We start from the raw sequence: 17,491 nt of genomic DNA, 5'->3' as shown, positions 1-17,491 counted from the left end.
CTCAGACATCTTGTTAAAATTCTTTTGTTTTTCTCGTGCTATTAAACACTCTTAAATGCAAATTCATGTAGGATTTGACGGAAGATGACACTCTAATGTTAGTGTTTTGCTATTCGTGCGTTCACGTGAATCAAAACAGACCCTAGAAGTTCATGAAAAAAGTGAGAGGCGTTGTCTTTATAGAATAGAAACGATACAGTAATAAAAATAGGAAAATATTTCTGAGTAAGTCTAGGAAGCCAAAATCTGTGCTAACTTTAGTCAAAAACATTTGAAACAAATGAATGCTTTCATTGAGAGTTGAACTCAAGACCTCCCGCTTACTAAACGGGTGCTCTAACCAACTGAGCTATGAAAGCGCTACGCATCCACTCAGACATCTTGTTAAAATTCTTTTGTTTTTCTCGTGCTATTAAACACTCTTAAATGCAAATTCATGTAGGATTTGACGGAAGATGACACTCTAATGTTAGTGTTTTGCTATTCGTGCGTTCACGTGAATCAAAACAGACCCTAGAAGTTCATGAAAAAAGTGAGAGGCGTTGTCTTTATAGAATAGAAACGATACAGTAATAAAAATAGGAAAATATTTCTGAGTAAGTCTAGGAAGCCAAAATCTGTGCTAACTTTAGTCAAAAACATTTGAAACAAATGAATGCTTTCATTGAGAGTTGAACTCAAGACCTCCCGCTTACTAAACGGGTGCTCTAACCAACTGAGCTATGAAAGCGCTACGCATGCATTTTAAAAAACCAGCTATACATTAATTACTGGATCAACTAATTGTTCTTGGTTGACTGGAGTTTCATCTCGTAATGGTCGGTCTATCTAAATTGATGGGCCCCATAACTCGTTTCAACAAATTAGAAGTGTTCAGTCACACGACGAACAATTATATAAGAGGTTTTGAACATAGAAAAATGAAAAAAAAAAACTAGGAAACAAGAAGGTGCGTAATCCATTTCACAAGTTTTTCATATTCATAGTTCAAGCGCTCGTTATTAGATTACCAAGGATAAGTACATCGCCAAGATCAAATGAATCAAAGAACAGCAACCCGTCTTGCCATTACAAGTTTATAAAACCAGAACGCATAAAAATGACAGCAGCATTGTTATTTTTGCTAAGCGCTAGAAGAGTTCGCCGAGGCAGTCCGAGCATCGGATCGCGCGACGCTGCCGCCGCCCCGATGAGCACCACCGTGCCCGAGCTGAGCGCTGCCGGCAGAGCCCAACCGCGGACGGCCACCGGACTCCTGCTTGCTCTGCCAAGACTGTTCAGGTGTGCCGACCGTGCCGCCGCTGCGCTGCTCGGCATCGTCGCTGTTGGACTGCGAGGCCGTCCACGTCCGCTCGGTGGAGTCGACGGAATTGGGCTCCCACGAGCACGTCCACGGGTTGCCGGCGAAGCTGTTGCTCCCGGCGGACTCCTGCGGCTCGGCCTCGCCGCGGATGTCCCGCACGGACACGTACTTGTGCAGGCTCGGCTCCATGAGGTCGTCCTTGACAACGAGCTCGGACTCGACGACGTGCGTGCCCGCTCCCGCCGCCTTCCCGGCGCTGTAACAGCTCATGTTGGCCGAGCCCTTGTCGTCGGCCGACCGGTCCAGGTCGAAGCTCCTGTTCTCCGATGGAGAGGAGTTGAGGTCCGCGACCGCTTCAAGGATGGAGCAGGCTTTGGACACGCACGCCGGGAGCGAGAACGCCGGCGCCGCCGCGGCCGTGTCGCTGGCGTTCTGCTGGTGGTAGCTCTGGATGTCTTCGAGGAGCAGGGAGGCATAGGAGTTGCCGTTGTGGTCGAAGTCGCGGGATGACCGCCTCGACGACCGGCCTGCCGGCCCGGCCTTCTGGCTGGCAACGCTCTCCGACACGATGCTCACCGTGTGCGTCGCGTTCATCCTGGACGACGGTGCTTTTGTCTCCGACGCCATGGCCTCATTCAGGAAGGCGTGGTCGAAGTCTCGGGACGACCTCCTCGACGACCGGCCCACCGGCCCCGCCTTTGTGCTCGCGACGCTCTCGGCCACAATGTTCACCGAGTGCGTCGCGTTGATCTTGGAAGACGGGGCTCTGGTGTCTGGCGCAACGGCATCCTCCATGAAGGCGAAAGAACTGCCGCTGTGGTCGAAGTCCCGCGAGGACCGCCGCGACGACCGGCACCCAGGCCCCGCCCTCGTGTTGTTGACGACGCTGTCGGCCACAATGCTCACCGTGTGCGTCGCGTTCATCCTCGCGGACGGTGCCTTGGTGTCCGACGCCACTGCCTCCTCCGCTGTCTCCTGCTTGTCCTTCGTGATCTGGGAGCGCTCACCCAACCTCTGTGAAACGGCGGCGACACTCTCGATGGGTTTCTGCACGAAAGTCATTTGGAGGATTTGAGCAATTTGGTGGACAAAATTGATGGCTAAAATTCTCCAAATACTGCCGTACCTTTTGGTTTTGGGGCTTGCCGGTGTTGGTGGTGTGGTGGATGTTGGCCAGAGCGTTCTCGTCGAGCTCCGACATGGGATTGCGACGGTACGGCGAGTGATCGGCCTTCCTCGACGAGCTTCTGCTCAGCGACGGCCCGTGCGTCGGCTGCACCCCGGCGTTCTCATTCGCGACGGCCGCCGCCCTTGCGGGAGAGTTGGACCTCAGGGTTGGCGACGCATACCTCTTCCCAGCCGGCGCAGCCTTCACCGGTGACGGCGCGCGCCCTTTCTCTCGGGCCGGGACCGACACCAACTTCCCGGGCTGCCGCGCGAACCGCTCGACGCCCACGGAGCTCGCCGCCGCGGGTGCGCCCTCGCCGCGCCGTCCGGGCGAGCGGCTCACCCTCCTGCTCCCGCTCCCGGCACCGCTTCGGCTCTCGTGGCTCGCCGACCGCTTACGGTCCGGCGTCCTCCGGCGCGGCGAGGGCCTCGACGCGGCGCCGCCGCCGCCCAGCCTGTCCCAGTCGCACTCGTCGTCGACGCCCCCAGCCCTCCTCTCCCGGTCGAAGTCGTAGCTCCTCTTAGATCCAGAATACCTCCGGTGCCCCGCGCCGCTCTCGCCCGACGCAGCCGCCTTCCCCGACGCCGAGGAGCTCCGGCTGAGCCTGCCGCACTGGATCAGAATCGCGTCCACCTCCTCCTTGGTGCAGCTGGAGGTCCGCACGGGCACCCTGCTAACAACCGCCGGCTTCGCTGCCTCCTCGACCGGCGCGGCCGGAGCGGGGGGCGCCCTCTTCACCCCGTCGCTATCCCCGCCGCTCGCCACCTCGGCAGCCGCGGCGGCGGCGGCAGCCTTGACCACGAACACCGTCCGCTTGTCCGCCGCCGGCTCCTCCGCCCTGGGCGCAGTTGCCTTCCTGGACGGCGCCGGCTTGGCCGTCGTCGGCGCCCTCTTCGCCTCCGGGGCTAGCGGGGCGGCTTCCTTCCCGGTGCCGCTCTTCTTGGCCGCATTGCGCGGCTGCTCCTCTTGCCGCCGCTGCTGCTTCTTGCTGAGGCAGAGACCCATTGGCTCAGTGACGGATCCGGGACTTGGTCACCTGGGGCTTGGGGGTGGAGCGGTGGTGAGGGTGGGGGTGAGCCGGAGTTGAGCTGAGGTGGTGTCCGGCGTTTGAGCGCACACAGGACACGGCTTTGGGGCGAGTGGATTACAGTAAAGTGCGCCTCGGAGAGTGTGTTTTGTACTAGTGGCTGCTGGCAGTGGTGTCTGTGAGCGAGAGAGAGCTCGAGGGGATTTCAAAATTTTGGGGCCGTTCCGTGCGTCGGGGACTGTGCGCGGCCCGAGCGGCGCACGGTGCGCACAGGAGAAAGCCGTTGTGGGCACGGCCAATGGTTCCGCCCACTCCCCCTGGTTGTAGGCATCTCGATTCAAATTGAGACCGGACATTTGTATATGTGGAGTATTTTTTGAACGCAAAGAATCGACCGTTGTGTTGGGAGCACGTCCAAAGCTATGTGTCATGCTGATTCGAGTTTGGCTGCAGCAGCGGCTGCAGCGTCGTCATTCTTCTTTGGCCTCGACGGGGAGAGAATCTCATCTTCACGTGTCATGGAGAATTGAACTGCAGCTGGTGAGTACGATTTGAATCTCGTCATTCGTTTTCGAATCACATCTGGATAGGATGGACCATATGCGTCCGTCACCCTTGATCCGTTGACCCTGGCTCAGCATTTGACCGCGCATGCCACCGTCGCAACGCAAACGTCACCTCCATCTCGTACACAACGGTAAAGCTTCGTAGTACTACTGGCGAGCAGGGCGGCTTGAGATTCAAAATACGCCGTATTTTCGACCAACGAAATCCAAAGTTCAGAGCACGCAGCATAGACAAAAGTATGAGGGATTTGATCAGTGCTGCTGCAGCGTGGGGCCTACCGCACTGTCACGGAACAACCAAAGCTGGAAAGCTGGACCAACGAAATGGCCTCAGCAGTCGGCACAGCTGTCACGCGTCCCATCCTTTTGCATCTCTAACCTTGATTTTCATGTTAACAAGATCGGTAATTGCCAAAATAGTGACAAGTATGTATGGCTGGGACCCTTTCAGGCCGGTGTTGTTAATTATTATTTTTTGAAAAAATGGTAGTTTTGCCACATTTCATTGATTATGGAGAACATGTTTAAGTAAAGACAAACACCGGCTGTAGCCAATACAAAAGAATTACTCTCCAGGATTATGATTCTAAGGTGATGTGCCCCTCCTTCAATCTTGATGTTGGAGAAGACAGTGCTAGGCATCGTGGAGGTGTTCTGCAAGAGTATAGCATTGCGTTCATTTCAAATTTCTTAAGAGACAAGCACGAGGATTGAAGCGGTGGATTTTGAAAAGTTGCCATTGCGGACCGCCTCCCACCACTCAATGACAGAGTCAAAACGTTGCTAGGAAGCGGGGTCGAGGTCGTGCTAGTTAAGCCAAAGTTTGATCATATTCTAAATCTGCATGGAGAAGCGGCTTTTAAAAAAGAAGGTGGACCGTCGTCTCTAGATCGCGCTTGCGAAGTTTGACAGACCCCACAATCTTGTCAACCCTGCTGGCTGTTCAGACCCGGTTTTGGATGATTAGCCAAGCGGCAACTTGCATTTCAGGGGTCCCAAGCCTTCTAAATGTTAGGTTTGAATATTCGGTGTGATACCTGTGAATTGAGTGTTGTAGGCCGACTTAGCATAATAGCACAACCCGTAATGAGTTTCCAAGAATGGAGTCCTCGACCCCTTCTTGAAGCTTGAAATATTGAAGAAGTGTCCATAGATTGAAGAATTTGCTGATGTGCTTGGTCGTCATGTCATTGTATTGTCGATTTGGTCTACCCAAGGATTGTGTCATTCCATTTTTTTCTTGGAAGCCTCATGACTAACGGAGCGGGAATTCCCCGTGCATTGACCGCCAAGCCATGGGAAGTCCCAAAATTTTGCCTTCTCCCTATTTCCAATGGTGACCTTGGCCGGGGAGCGGAAAAGAAGCATGTCCTCACTATTGCATCAGTTTCAAAGCCCACCCAAGTTTTTTCCTGCACCGTCCACTTTAACTATGACCATCACAATCTCAGAAGACGAGAAAACTTGTCCAGGGTAAAGGATCCCCGACCCACCCATATTAAGTGGGAACACAATCTCTCATTTTACCTAGCACCATACACTTATTTCCGCAAGAACAATATTGCAATCGTTCTATGGTACTTTCATATATGCAACAAAAGCACCATATACACTAGATAGATCAGATCACATCTCCATCAAGTGTTCTTCCTTCACTCTTTTTGACCTAGCGAACAAGCGGTGACCTATCTCCCTGCTCCCCGGCGAGACTGAGAGTCCCTTCTCCCTCCGCGTGTCGCTCCAGTGACGGGAGGGGTCGTCTCAAGACTTCGGTCTGGTGGAGGTAGGGTTCGGAATAAATTCTAGAGCTCATCACCAAGAGAGCAGTGGCAAGACAATGGAATCGATGTCAACATGGGATAATGTCTCCCTGCCTCGCCCCTTGATACGTCTCCAACGTATCTATAATTTTTTATTGTTCCATGCTATTATATATTCTGTTTTGGACGTTTAATGGGCTTTATTATACACTTTTATATTATTTTTGGGACTAACCTATTAACCGGAGGCCCAGCCCAAATTGCTGTTTTTTTGCCTATTTCAGTGTTTCGAAGGAAAAGGATATCAAACGGAGTCCAAACGGAATGAAACCTTCGGGAACGTGATCTTCGGAACAAACGTGATCCAGAGGACTTCGAGTGGACGTCAAGTAATCAACGAGGAAGCCACGAGGCAGGGGGCGCGCCTACCCCCCTGGGTGCGCCCTCCACCCTCGTGGGCCCCTCGTAGCTCTCCTGACCGACCTCCTTCGCCTATATATACTCATATACCCTAGAAATATCATATACGGAGCCAAAACCCTATTTCCACCGCCGCAACCTTCTGTACCCGTGAGATCCCATCTTGGGGCCTTTTTCCGGCGCTCCGCCGGAGGGGGCATTGATCACGGAGGGCTTCTACGTCCGATGATGTGTGAGTAGTTTACCCCGGACCTTCGGGTCCATAGTTATTAGCTAGATGGCTTCTTCTCTCTCGTTGGATCTCAATACAAAGTTCTCCTCGATTCTCTTGGAGATCTATTCGATGTAACTCATTTTTTGCGGTGTGTTTGTCGAGATCCGATGAATTGTGGGTTTATGATCAAGATTATCTATGAACAATATTTGAATCTCCTCTGGATTCTTTTATGTATGATTGGTTATCTTTGCAAGTCTCTTCGAATTATCAGTTTCATTTGGCCTACTAGATTGATCTTTCTTGCAATGGGAGAAGTGCTTAGCTTTGGGTTCAATCTTGCGGTGCTCGATCCCAGTGACAGTAGGGGAAACGACACGTATTGTATTGTTGCCATCGAGGATAAAAAGATGGGGTTTATATCATATTGCATGAGTTTATCCCTCTACATCATGTCATCTTGCTTAAGGCATTACTCTGTTCTTATGAACTTAATACTCTAGATGCATGCTGGATAGCGGTCGATGTGTGGAGTAATAGTAGTAGATGCAGGCAGGAGTCGGTCTACTTGTCACGGACGTGATGCCTATATACATGATCATACCTAGATATTCTCATAACTATGCTCAATTCTATCAATTGCTCGACAGTAATTCGTTTACCCACCGTAATACTTATGCTATCTTGAGAGAAGCCACTAGTGAAACCTATGGCCCCCGGGTCTATTTTCCATCATTAATCTTCCATCAACAAGCTATTTCTTTCGCCGTTTATTTTGCTTTCTTTACTTTTAGTCTTTATCATAAAAATACCAAAAATATTATCTTATCATCTCTATCAGATCTCACTTTTGCAAGTGGCCGTGAAGGGATTGACAACCCCTTTATCGTGTTGGTTGCAAGGTTCTTATTTGTTTGTGTAGGTGCGTGGGACTCGAGCGTGGTCTCCTACTGGATTGATACCTTGGTTCTCAAAAACTGAGGGAAATACTTACGCTACTTTACTGCATCACCCTTTCCTCTTCAAGGGAAAACCAACGCAATGCTCAAGAGATAGCAAGAAGGATTTCTGGCGCCGTTGCCGGGGAGGCTTACGCCAAGTCAAGTCAAGATTTGTTCTCCCAGCAACTAGCCATTTCTGGCGCCGTTGCCGGGGAGTCTACGCACAAGTCAAGACATACCAAGTACCCATCACAAACTCTTATCCCTCGCATTACATTATTTGCCATTTGCCTCTCGTTTTCCTCTCCCCCACTTCACCCGTGCCGTTTTATTCGCCCTTTTTCGTTCGCCTTCTTCCCGTATGTATCTTTGTTTGTGTTTCCATGCGCCTTCTATTTGCTTGCATCTTTGCTTGCTAGAAATCTATTGATATGGATCCACTTAAAGTATTCTACTTGGATCATCTTCGATCCTTATGCGCTCGTGCTGAAACCCCAACTAGTCTAGTTGATGGGAAATCTTTAGATGAGCATGCTCATTTTATGCGTCACCGTTTGTCTGAAAGGGGGAGACTCTTATGGGATCAAATAAACAGATTGATGTGTTATGCTTGGAATCTTTGTGAAATTTATGATTTTACTTGTTGCTCTGAAAACCTTAAGAAACACCTTCCCTATCAATGTGAGTTTAGTGATAATGGAATCGTATCTTCGTATGCTAAGGGTGCTTATAATTACTATGATGTTCAACAAATTGAAGAATTTGTTGCTTTTAAGGGTGCTTATGAAATTGCTTCTTTGATTGAAACGTATGATGCTACTCTTTACAAATCCGAAAATTTTGCCGTACTTAAATATTGTTATGATAATTATGCTTCCAATGCCTATGTTAAACCATATATTGAGGACTCCTCCGCTGTCCAAGAAGAGGCTAGTATTTTGCAGGAGTCTATGGAGGAAGAAAATAATGATATGCATGAATCTATAGATAATTATGATTTCGATGATTTGACTGAAATATCCCTTTATGAACATGATGCTTGCTATTCTTGTGGCCATGATGCCAATATTTATAACGATGAATTTGCTATATTCCTTATGTTAAACATGAGATCGTTGCTATTGCACCCATACTTGATGATTCCTTCGATGAAAAGCATGATTGCAATGATTTTACTATAAATTCTCTTGATGTCAATTGTGCTAATAATATGCAAAACCCTAAGCTTGGGGATGCTAGTTTTTCTATGTCTACTACTTGTTGCAATGATCATGATTGGGGTGATTCTTCTTATGATCTTGAAAATTTATTTAAGCCCCATGATGAATATGAGATTGATAATAGTTTTTGCAATAATATTGAAAGTGGGTTTTGAAGAGTGCCAACTTTAGATCCCACATATTTGGAGAATGTTCAATCTTATGGTATTTTTGATAAAAGTGGGTTTGGAGAGGTCATGACTTTAGTTAATGATAATCCCACTAATTTGGAAGAGTGTCAACTTCACATGCATGTGGATCCTCTTGAAAATATTTTATGTGATAGCTATTTTGTTGAATTTTCTTATGATCCCACATGTAATTATTATGAGAGAGGAAAATATGGTTGTATAAATTTTCATGTTAATAAATTGCCTCTCTTCATGTTGAGATTGCTATCGTCTTCTTCCTTGCATATACTAGTTTTTGCTTGCCTTGATAATTTTTTTGCTTATAAAAAACCTATGCATAGGAAGTATGTTAGACTTAAATGTGTTTGTCACATGTTTTATGATGCTCTATTTATGCTTCAATTCGTGTCTTTCATGTGAGCATCATTGAAATCTCAATGCCTAGCTAGGGGCGTTAAACCATAGCGCTTGTTGGGAGGCAACCCAATTTTATTCTAGTTTTTTTTGCTTTTGCTCCTGTTTAGTAATAAATCTTTGATCTAACCTCTGGTCAGATGTGTTTTTATGTTTAATTAGTGTTTGTGCCAAGTGAAACCTATAGGATCTTCTTGGATGATAGTTATTTGATCTTGCTGAAAATTCCAGAAACTTTCTGTTCACGAAAACAATTGTTAAAAATCACCAGAACGTGATAAAATACTGATTCCAATTGCAGCAGATCAATAAAAAAATTATTTAGGTCTTCCTATTTTGGTAGAATTTTTAGAGTTCCAAAAGTTTGCGTTAGTTACAGATTACTACAGACTGTTCTGTTTTTGACAGATTCTGTTTTTCGTGTGTTGTTTGCTTATTTTGATGAGTCTATGGTTAGTAAAATAGTTTATAAACCATAGAGAAGTTGGAATACAGTAGGTTTAACACCAATACAAATAAAGAATGAGTTTATTACAGTACCTTGAAGTGGTGTTTTGTTTTCTTTCGCTAACGGAGCTCATGAGATTTTCTGTTGAGTTTTGTGTTGTGAAGTTTTCAAGTTTTGGGTAAGGATTTGATGGATTATGGAACAAGGAGTGGCAAGAGCCTAAGCTTGGGGATGCCCAAGGCACCCCAAGGTAAATACAAGGACACCAAAAAGCCAAATCTTGGGGATGCCCCGGAAGGCATCCCCTCTTTCGTCTTCATCCATCGGTAACTTTACTTGGAGCTATATTTTTATTCACCACATGATATGTGTTTTGCTTGGAGCGTCTTGTATGATTTGAGTCTTTGCTTTTAGTTTACCACAATCATCCTTGCTGTACACACCTTTTGAGAGAGACGCACATGATTCGGAATTTATTAGAATACTCTATGTGCTTCACTTATATCTTTTGAGCTATATAGTTTTTGCTCTAGTGCTTCACTTATATCTTTTAGAGCACGGTGGTAGTTTTGTTTTATAGAAACTATTGTTCTCTCATGCTTCACTTATATCTTTTAGAGCACGGTGGTAGTTTTGTTTTATAGAAACTATTGTTCTCTCATGCTTCACTTATATCATTTTGAGAGTCCTACAAAACAGCATGGTAATTTGCTTAAATTGTGAAATTAGTCCTAATATGATAGGCATCCAAGATTAGTAAAAACTTTCTTATAAGTGCGTTGAATACTAAGAAAAGTTTGATGCTTGATGATTGTTTTGAGATATGGAGGTAGTAATATTAAAGTTGTGCTAGTTTAGTAGTTGTGAATTTGAGAAATACTTGCGTTGAAGCTTGCAAGTCTCGTAGCATGCACGTATGGTAAACGTTGTGTAACAAATTTGAAACATGAGGTGTTCTTTGATTGTCCTCCTTATGAGCGGCGGTCGGGGACGAGCGGTGGTCTTTTCCTACCAATCTATCCCCCTAGGAGCATGCGCGTAGTGCTTGGTTTTTGATGACTTGTAGATTTTTGCAATAAGTATGTGAGTTCTTTATGACTAATGTTGAGTCCATGGATTATACGCACTCTCACCCTTCCATCATTGCTAGTCTCTTCGGTACCGTGCATTGCCCTTTCTCACCTTGAGAGTTGGTGCAAACTTCGCCGGTGCATCCAAACCCCGTGATACGATACGCTCTATCACACATAAACCTCCTTATATCTTCCTCAAAATAGCCACCATACCTATCTATTATGGCATTTCCATAGTCATTCCGAGATATATTGCCATGCAACTTTCCACCGTTCCGTTTATCATGACACGTTTCATCATTGTCATATTGCCTTGCATGATCATGTAGTTGACATCGTATTTGTGGCAAAACCACCATGCATATTATTTCATACATGTCACTCCTGATTCATTGCCCATCCCGGTACACCGCCGGAGGCATTCATATAGAGTCATACTTTGTTCTAGTATCGAGTTGTAATCATTGAGTTGTAAATAAATATAAGTGTGATGATCATCATTCATAGAGCATTGTCCCAAATAAAAAAAGAGAGAGAAAGGCCAAATAAAAAAGGCCCAAAAAATAAAAAAAATAAAAAAGGGGACAATGTTACTATCCTTTTTTTCCACACTTGTGCTTCAAAGTAGCACCATGATCTTTATGATAGAGAGTCTCTTGTTTTGTCACTTTCATATACTAGTGAGAATTTTTCATTATAGAACTTGGCTTGTATATTCCAACAATGGGCTTCCTCAAATGCCCTAGGTCTTCGTGAGCAAGCAAGTTGGATGCACACCCACTTAGTTTCTTTTGTTGAGCTTTCATGCATTTATAGCTCTAGTGCGTCCGTTGCATGGCAATCCCTACTCCTTGCATTGACATCAATCGATGGGCATCTCCCTAGCTCGTTGATTAGCCGCGTCAATGTAAGACTTTCTCCTTTTTTGTCTTCTCCACATAACCCCCATCATCATATTCTATTCCACCCATAGTGCTATATCCATGGCTCACGCTCATATATTGCGTGAAAGTTGAAAAAGTTTGAGATTACTAAAGTATGAAACAATTGCTTGGCTTGTCATCGGGGTTCTGCATGATGAGAGCATTCTTGTGTGATGAAAATGGAGCATGACCAAACTATATGATTTTGTAGGGATGAACTTTCTTTGGCCATGTTATTTTGAGAAGACATAATTGCTTAGTTAGTATGCTTGAAGTATTATTACTTTTATGTCAATATTAAACTTTTATCTTGAATCTTTCGGATCTGAATATTCAGGCCACGAATAAGAGAATTACATTGAAAATTATGGCAAGTAGCATTCCACATCAAAAATTCTGTTTTTATCATTTACCTACTCGAGGACGAGCAGGAATTAAGCTTGGGGATGCTTGATACGTCTCCAACATATCTATAATTTTTGATTGTTCCATGCTATTATATATTCTGTTTTGGACATTTAATGGGCTTTATTATACACTTTTATATTTTTTTTGGGACTAACCTATTAACCGGAGGCCCAGCCCAAATTGCTGTTTTTTGCCTATTTCGGTGTTTCAAAGGAAAAGGATATCAAACGGAGTCCAAACGGAATGAAACCTTCGGGAACGTGATTTTTGGAAAAAAAACGTGATCTAGAGGACTTGCAGTGGACGTCAAGCAATCAACGAGGAAGCCACGAGGCAGGGGGGCGCGCCTACCCCCCTGGGCATGCCCTCCACCCTCGTGGGCCCCTCGTAGCTCTCCTGACTGACCTCCTTCGCCTATATATACTCATATACCCTGGAAACATCATATACGGAGCCAAAACCCTATTTCCACCGCCGCAACCTTCTTTACCCGTGAGATCCCATCTTGGGGCCTTTTTTCGGCGCTCCGCCGGAGGGGGCATGGATCATGGAGGGCTTCTACATCAACACCATAGCCTCTCCGATGATGTGTGAGTAGTTTACCTCGGACCTTCGGGTCCATAGTTATTAGCTAGATGGCTTCTTCTCTCTCTTTGGATCTCAATACAAAGTTCTCCTTGATTCTCTTGGAGATCTATTCGATGTAACTCTTCTTTTTGCGGTGTGTTTGTCGAGATCCGATGAATTGTGGGTTTATGATCAAGATTATCTATGAACAATATTTGAATCTCCTCTGAATTCTTTTATGTATGATTGGTTATCTTTGCAAGTCTCTTCGAATTATCAGTTTGGTTTGGCCTACTAGATTGATCTTTCTTGCAATGGGAGAAGTGCTTAGCTTTGGGTTCAATCTTGCGGTGCTCGATCCCAGTGACAATAGGGGAAACGACACGTATTGTATTGTTGCCATCGAGGATAAAAAGATGGGGTTTATATCATATTGCATGAGTTTATCCCTCTACATCATATCATCTTGCTTAAGGCATTACTCTGTTCTTATGAACTTAATACTCTAGATGCATGCTGGATAGCGGTCGATGTGTGGAGTAATAGTAGTAGATGCAGGCAGGAGTCGGTCTACTTGTCACGGACGTGATGCCTATATACATGATCATACCTAGATATTCTCATAACTATGCTCAATTCTATCAATTGCTCGACAGTAATTCATTTACCCAGCGTAATACTTATGCTATCTTGAGAGAAGCCACTAGTGAAACCTATGGCCCCCGGGTCTATTTTCCATCATATTAATCTTCCGTCAACGAGCTATTTCTTTCGCCGTTTATTTTGCTTTCTTTACTTTTAGTCTTTATCATAAAAATACCAAAAATATTATCTTATCAACTCTATCAGATCTCCCTTTTGCAAGTGGCCGTAAAGGCATTGACAACCCCTTTATCGCGTTGGTTGCAAGGTTCTTATTTGTTTGTGTAGGTGCGTGGGACTCGAGCGTGGTCTCCTACTGGATTGATACCTTGGTTCTCAAAAACTGAGGGAAATACTTACGCTACTTTATTGCATCACCCTTTCCTCTTCAAGGGAAAACCAACGCAGTGCTCAAGAGGTAGCACCCCTGTTCTCACTATGCTTCATCGTATCGTTGAGAGGTGCGTGGAAGGTGGTTTATTCCCACATTTGGTTCTTCGTGTCATGGTTTTCATTCTGTAGATTTGTCATGGTCACATTGTCATGTGAAGCGGACCACGTGGATGGGGGTCTTGGGCCTCTGACTCCAGTTTCGATCGATGAAGGCTGGCCAGTCTCGGCTGTTGGGAAACGTACTACGAAACAAAAAAATCGCGCCTACGATCACCCAATATCAATATGAAGATGCATAACGGGTTGGGATCACGATCGTTACCGTCACCAAGTTGCAGCGGAAGAAGAACATGTCAGTGTAGATCCTACTTGGAGTCACTCGAACTGTCGATGAACGATCCCTCATACCACCCACGAACAGTCCCTCGAACTGAAGACCGAAAACACGACCTCTTTACTTGGTTGCAAGCGTGCAACCTTCACGATCCGACAGCGCTTCGCCCTCTAGAGCTAATCATTGCTGGAGAATTAGAGGGAGGATATTAGAACCACACAAGACTTCTAATTATGAAGACAAGAGGATTAGCCTATCTCTAATTTGTCAACTAAGACCAACTAGAACTAGAATTAGATGAACTAGAGGAGGCTCCAAAACTTGTATATAAATAGAGCAAAAACCCATAGTATATATAGGTTGGAGGAGGAGGAGGGGCCAGCCACCAAGGAGGGAAATACCCTCCTTGGGGCGCTGGCCAAAGGGGGGGGGAGTCCTACTCCTCTCCAAGTCCAATTCACCCCCCCCCCCATATGGCAAGGGGAGCGCCACTTCCTTATGGGCCTTCGTCGCCCATAATTCCTTCCACCACTTGGCCTTTTTAGGCCTGTATAATATAAAATGTTCTAAATACTTCTAGACCATTATACATATATATATATATAAAAATCTTTGGAAACATTTTCCATCTATATATAATATATCGGGAATACCCGGTATTACCCGATATGCATCGAAACCCTTCCGGTGACCCCGAAACGCTTTCGGATCCTCTCGGAACTATTCTGAATATTCATGAAATAATTCCACAAATATATTCTCATGACTCCCATCCTACTAACACTCAGAAGATCGTGATTGCCTTAAGCTTGTGACCCCGTAGGTTCAGTAACTCACAGACATGGGCGAAACCGTTCGTTCAATGACCGACAACGGGACCGTACCTTGGACGTCCATATTAGTCCCTATGAGTACATGAATGACATTTGAGTGAACCTTTGGTTATCATGTGATGTTCCTTTTGCTTCACGATACTTCACAAAACCCAGGATGCATCGGTATCCTCCCGAGTCATCACTATGCTCATTATACCGAAATCCTCGTTACCGGTTTTGTTCTTCTTTCTCGTTGTTGTGTTCCAGCATCCCCGTGACAAAGTTACTCGTGTCTGGCCAGACTATGATTGATGCCGTCAACCGAGAGGGCCCTAAGAATATCTCTCCATAGTTGGAGGAGCAAATCCCACTCTTGAGCTATCTGGCCACTTGTCAAACTTTCTGATGATTTCGTAAGTTGTCGTTGTGATCACCGTGTTACAGGTGACATTTGAGCAGCCCCAAAGCCCATCGTACGGTAAGAAGTGACCACGATACTCTCATGGTCTAAGGAGCAAGATCACATGTTAACACTCTGTGTTATTACAATTGAATATAGACGATATTAATCCAATTCACAACAAACAAGTTTGTCAATTCAATATGATCGTTCTTCCAACTTCATAATCTCAATGTTGTTTTAGGACTATCGTTACACTTAACGATATCTTAAGATCCAAAAAACATGATCACCAACAACGCTTGAGCTAGTCCTAGAGACAAGACTAGGAACCTTTTATTTAACCGTTTAGCATTCCACATGTGCATATGAGTTTTCCACTGAATCGCATATTCAGGATCATAGCAGTTATAGCGTAGAATATAAACTCTTTCATTATGAATATGGAAACATAATAAGACAAATATTATTGCCTCTAGGGCATATTTCCAACATCGGCCTCATCAGGGAGCGTGTGACATTTGTGTTCCTCGACTTCATCTAATTAGACATGGGGTGTTCTATAGGCTCTCTCCAAGGCGGCCAGCAGATCACAGTCGTCGGCGTCTTTTGGTCTACATTGACAACTTCCTGGTTGTTTCTTCAACAAGCTCCCGACTTTCAACAAGTTTACTCTGCTGAGGAGGTGGCCCAAAGGCGGCAACAAGCTTTGCTCATGGTGCCGCCGGTGGATGCAAGCGGAATAAGACTTCGACACCACTACATTCCTTGTCTTGGTAACATTATGCTACTTGCCTGGACTGAGAAAACAATGCCACTACAATTAGAGCTTCAAATATATCCAATCCAAAAGTTAGGTTAGATTCTTATTCTTAATTTGATGATTCACAATCTTGAGAACCTACTTTAATATAACTTTCCAGGAATTTATCCCAGGGATAATATTTTCGAACATCATATTGTTCCTTTGCATATGTATGCTCCAGCACCCCATAACTGTAATATTGAGCACAATCTTGGGGGACATCATATACTATATCATTTTTTTCCTGCGTTCGTATGCTATTGCAACCTTCCAAGTAGAATGCCACTTGTGTGGATGGTGCGACACCTTCGGAGTGTCCCGAACTCGGGATTTTGGTGGTGTCGATCCTCTCTGTCAAAAACTTCGTCGTGAAGTTGCGAGCACCTCTTGCACATGTGCAACTGCGGGGGGATTGTGGCAAGTGGAGGAGACAACACATGACTTTGATTGGGTGGCGCTTCTCTGAGTACCCGGTCTCAAGTTTTGGGGTGAAAAATCTTATGTGTGACTCAAGTGTGTTATACCTGGCAATGCTGGCGTTCTATGCGTCATTACCTTGGCGAAGGCATTTCTGGGAGTTTGCTCAGGCTTGATCTTCAGGGTGAAAACCCATGATTTGACATTCGATAGTTGGATCCAGCGATGACCCGTGTCGTTCCCTTTCTAGAGGTGACGCTTTTGGAGAACATTTTTTTTGTAGTTCTTGTGTTGTCATGATATGGTTGGTGCCGATGGTCACCGCTATCACTGTTTTCATTGCTTCGGTAGTTTTTTTTTTCATTCATGGGCATTGCTCCTTGCCGGTGTGATCTTGTGTTTGTGTTGGCTGTGTGTATTCTAGGCATGCATTGGTCGGGTATGCACTCATTATGATTGTATTCCTCGATGCTATGATATGAGTCAATAAGAATGCTCTTTATCGAAAAAATGTGAGCGAGAAGGATGCTACCCTGGTGTGGTTGGTGTCACCTTATGAGTGACAAAATTTTATTGAAAAAAATCTCAGCTGTTTCAACTATACGATTATATTTTTGAAAATACAGATATACGATGATAACAAAATTCAATAATCATATGTATTACTAGTTTTATTTTCCATGTTGTTAATCCAAATATTCTTGTTCCATACAAACAAATATGGGTTTGTCTAGGACACATCTAGATGTGACATAATTATGTCACATCTAAGCTGATGTCCACTCTGTTTGTGGTCTATTTTTTTTGTCCTAGTTTTTTTTTTGTTTCTTGTTCCTGCATTATATATTTGTGGGAGCTTAGATTTGACATCCTTAAAAAACATCTAGATGTGAATTAGACAAATTGAACAGATATTATTAAAATTTATTGCAACCAATTTCCGTAGCAACACACGAGCTATTATATCTAGTTACCTAGACATTATTCATTAATTGAGATACTTAAGTCTTGCAACACGGAAGATAGTAAAAAGCAGAGATCTTATTTTTTGGATGCATATGGT

General features: G+C 44.9%; 1 protein-coding gene and 2 non-coding genes across 3 annotated transcripts; all 3 read right to left on the bottom strand.

The window, feature by feature from the left end:
- Positions 1-285: 285 nt before the first annotated feature.
- On the bottom strand, positions 286-359 carry TRNAT-AGU (transfer RNA threonine (anticodon AGU)). The gene has a single exon. It is a non-coding gene; the product is annotated as a tRNA-Thr (tRNA).
- A 297-nt stretch (positions 360-656) lies between these two features.
- On the bottom strand, positions 657-730 carry TRNAT-AGU (transfer RNA threonine (anticodon AGU)). The gene has a single exon. It is a non-coding gene; the product is annotated as a tRNA-Thr (tRNA).
- Positions 731-970: 240 nt separating this feature from the next.
- On the bottom strand, positions 971-3,761 carry LOC109732121 (uncharacterized). Its single transcript, XM_020291321.4, has 2 exons — positions 2,430-3,761; positions 971-2,350 (listed from the first exon to the last, which is right to left on the bottom strand). Exons 1-2 carry the CDS (start codon positions 3,474-3,476, stop codon positions 1,124-1,126), a joined length of 2,274 nt encoding a protein of 757 aa, XP_020146910.1. The 5' UTR covers positions 3,477-3,761; the 3' UTR covers positions 971-1,123.
- Positions 3,762-17,491: the final 13,730 nt, after the last annotated feature.

Source organism: Aegilops tauschii, chromosome 2, assembly GCF_002575655.3.
Source record: "Aegilops tauschii subsp. strangulata cultivar AL8/78 chromosome 2, Aet v6.0, whole genome shotgun sequence".
NCBI classification, from domain to species: domain Eukaryota; kingdom Viridiplantae; phylum Streptophyta; class Magnoliopsida; order Poales; family Poaceae; genus Aegilops; species Aegilops tauschii.
This window is presented reverse-complemented; position numbering and strand designations above follow the sequence as displayed.

Coding starts and splice junctions, on each gene's coding strand:
- LOC109732121 (XM_020291321.4), bottom strand. CDS start 3,476: ATGGGTCTCTGCCTCAGCAAGAAGCAGCAGCGGCGGCAAGAGGAGCAG. Junction 2,351..2,429: donor GCAAGCCCCAAAACCAAAAG/GTACGGCAGTAT, acceptor ACTTTCGTGCAG/AAACCCATCGAGAGTGTCGC.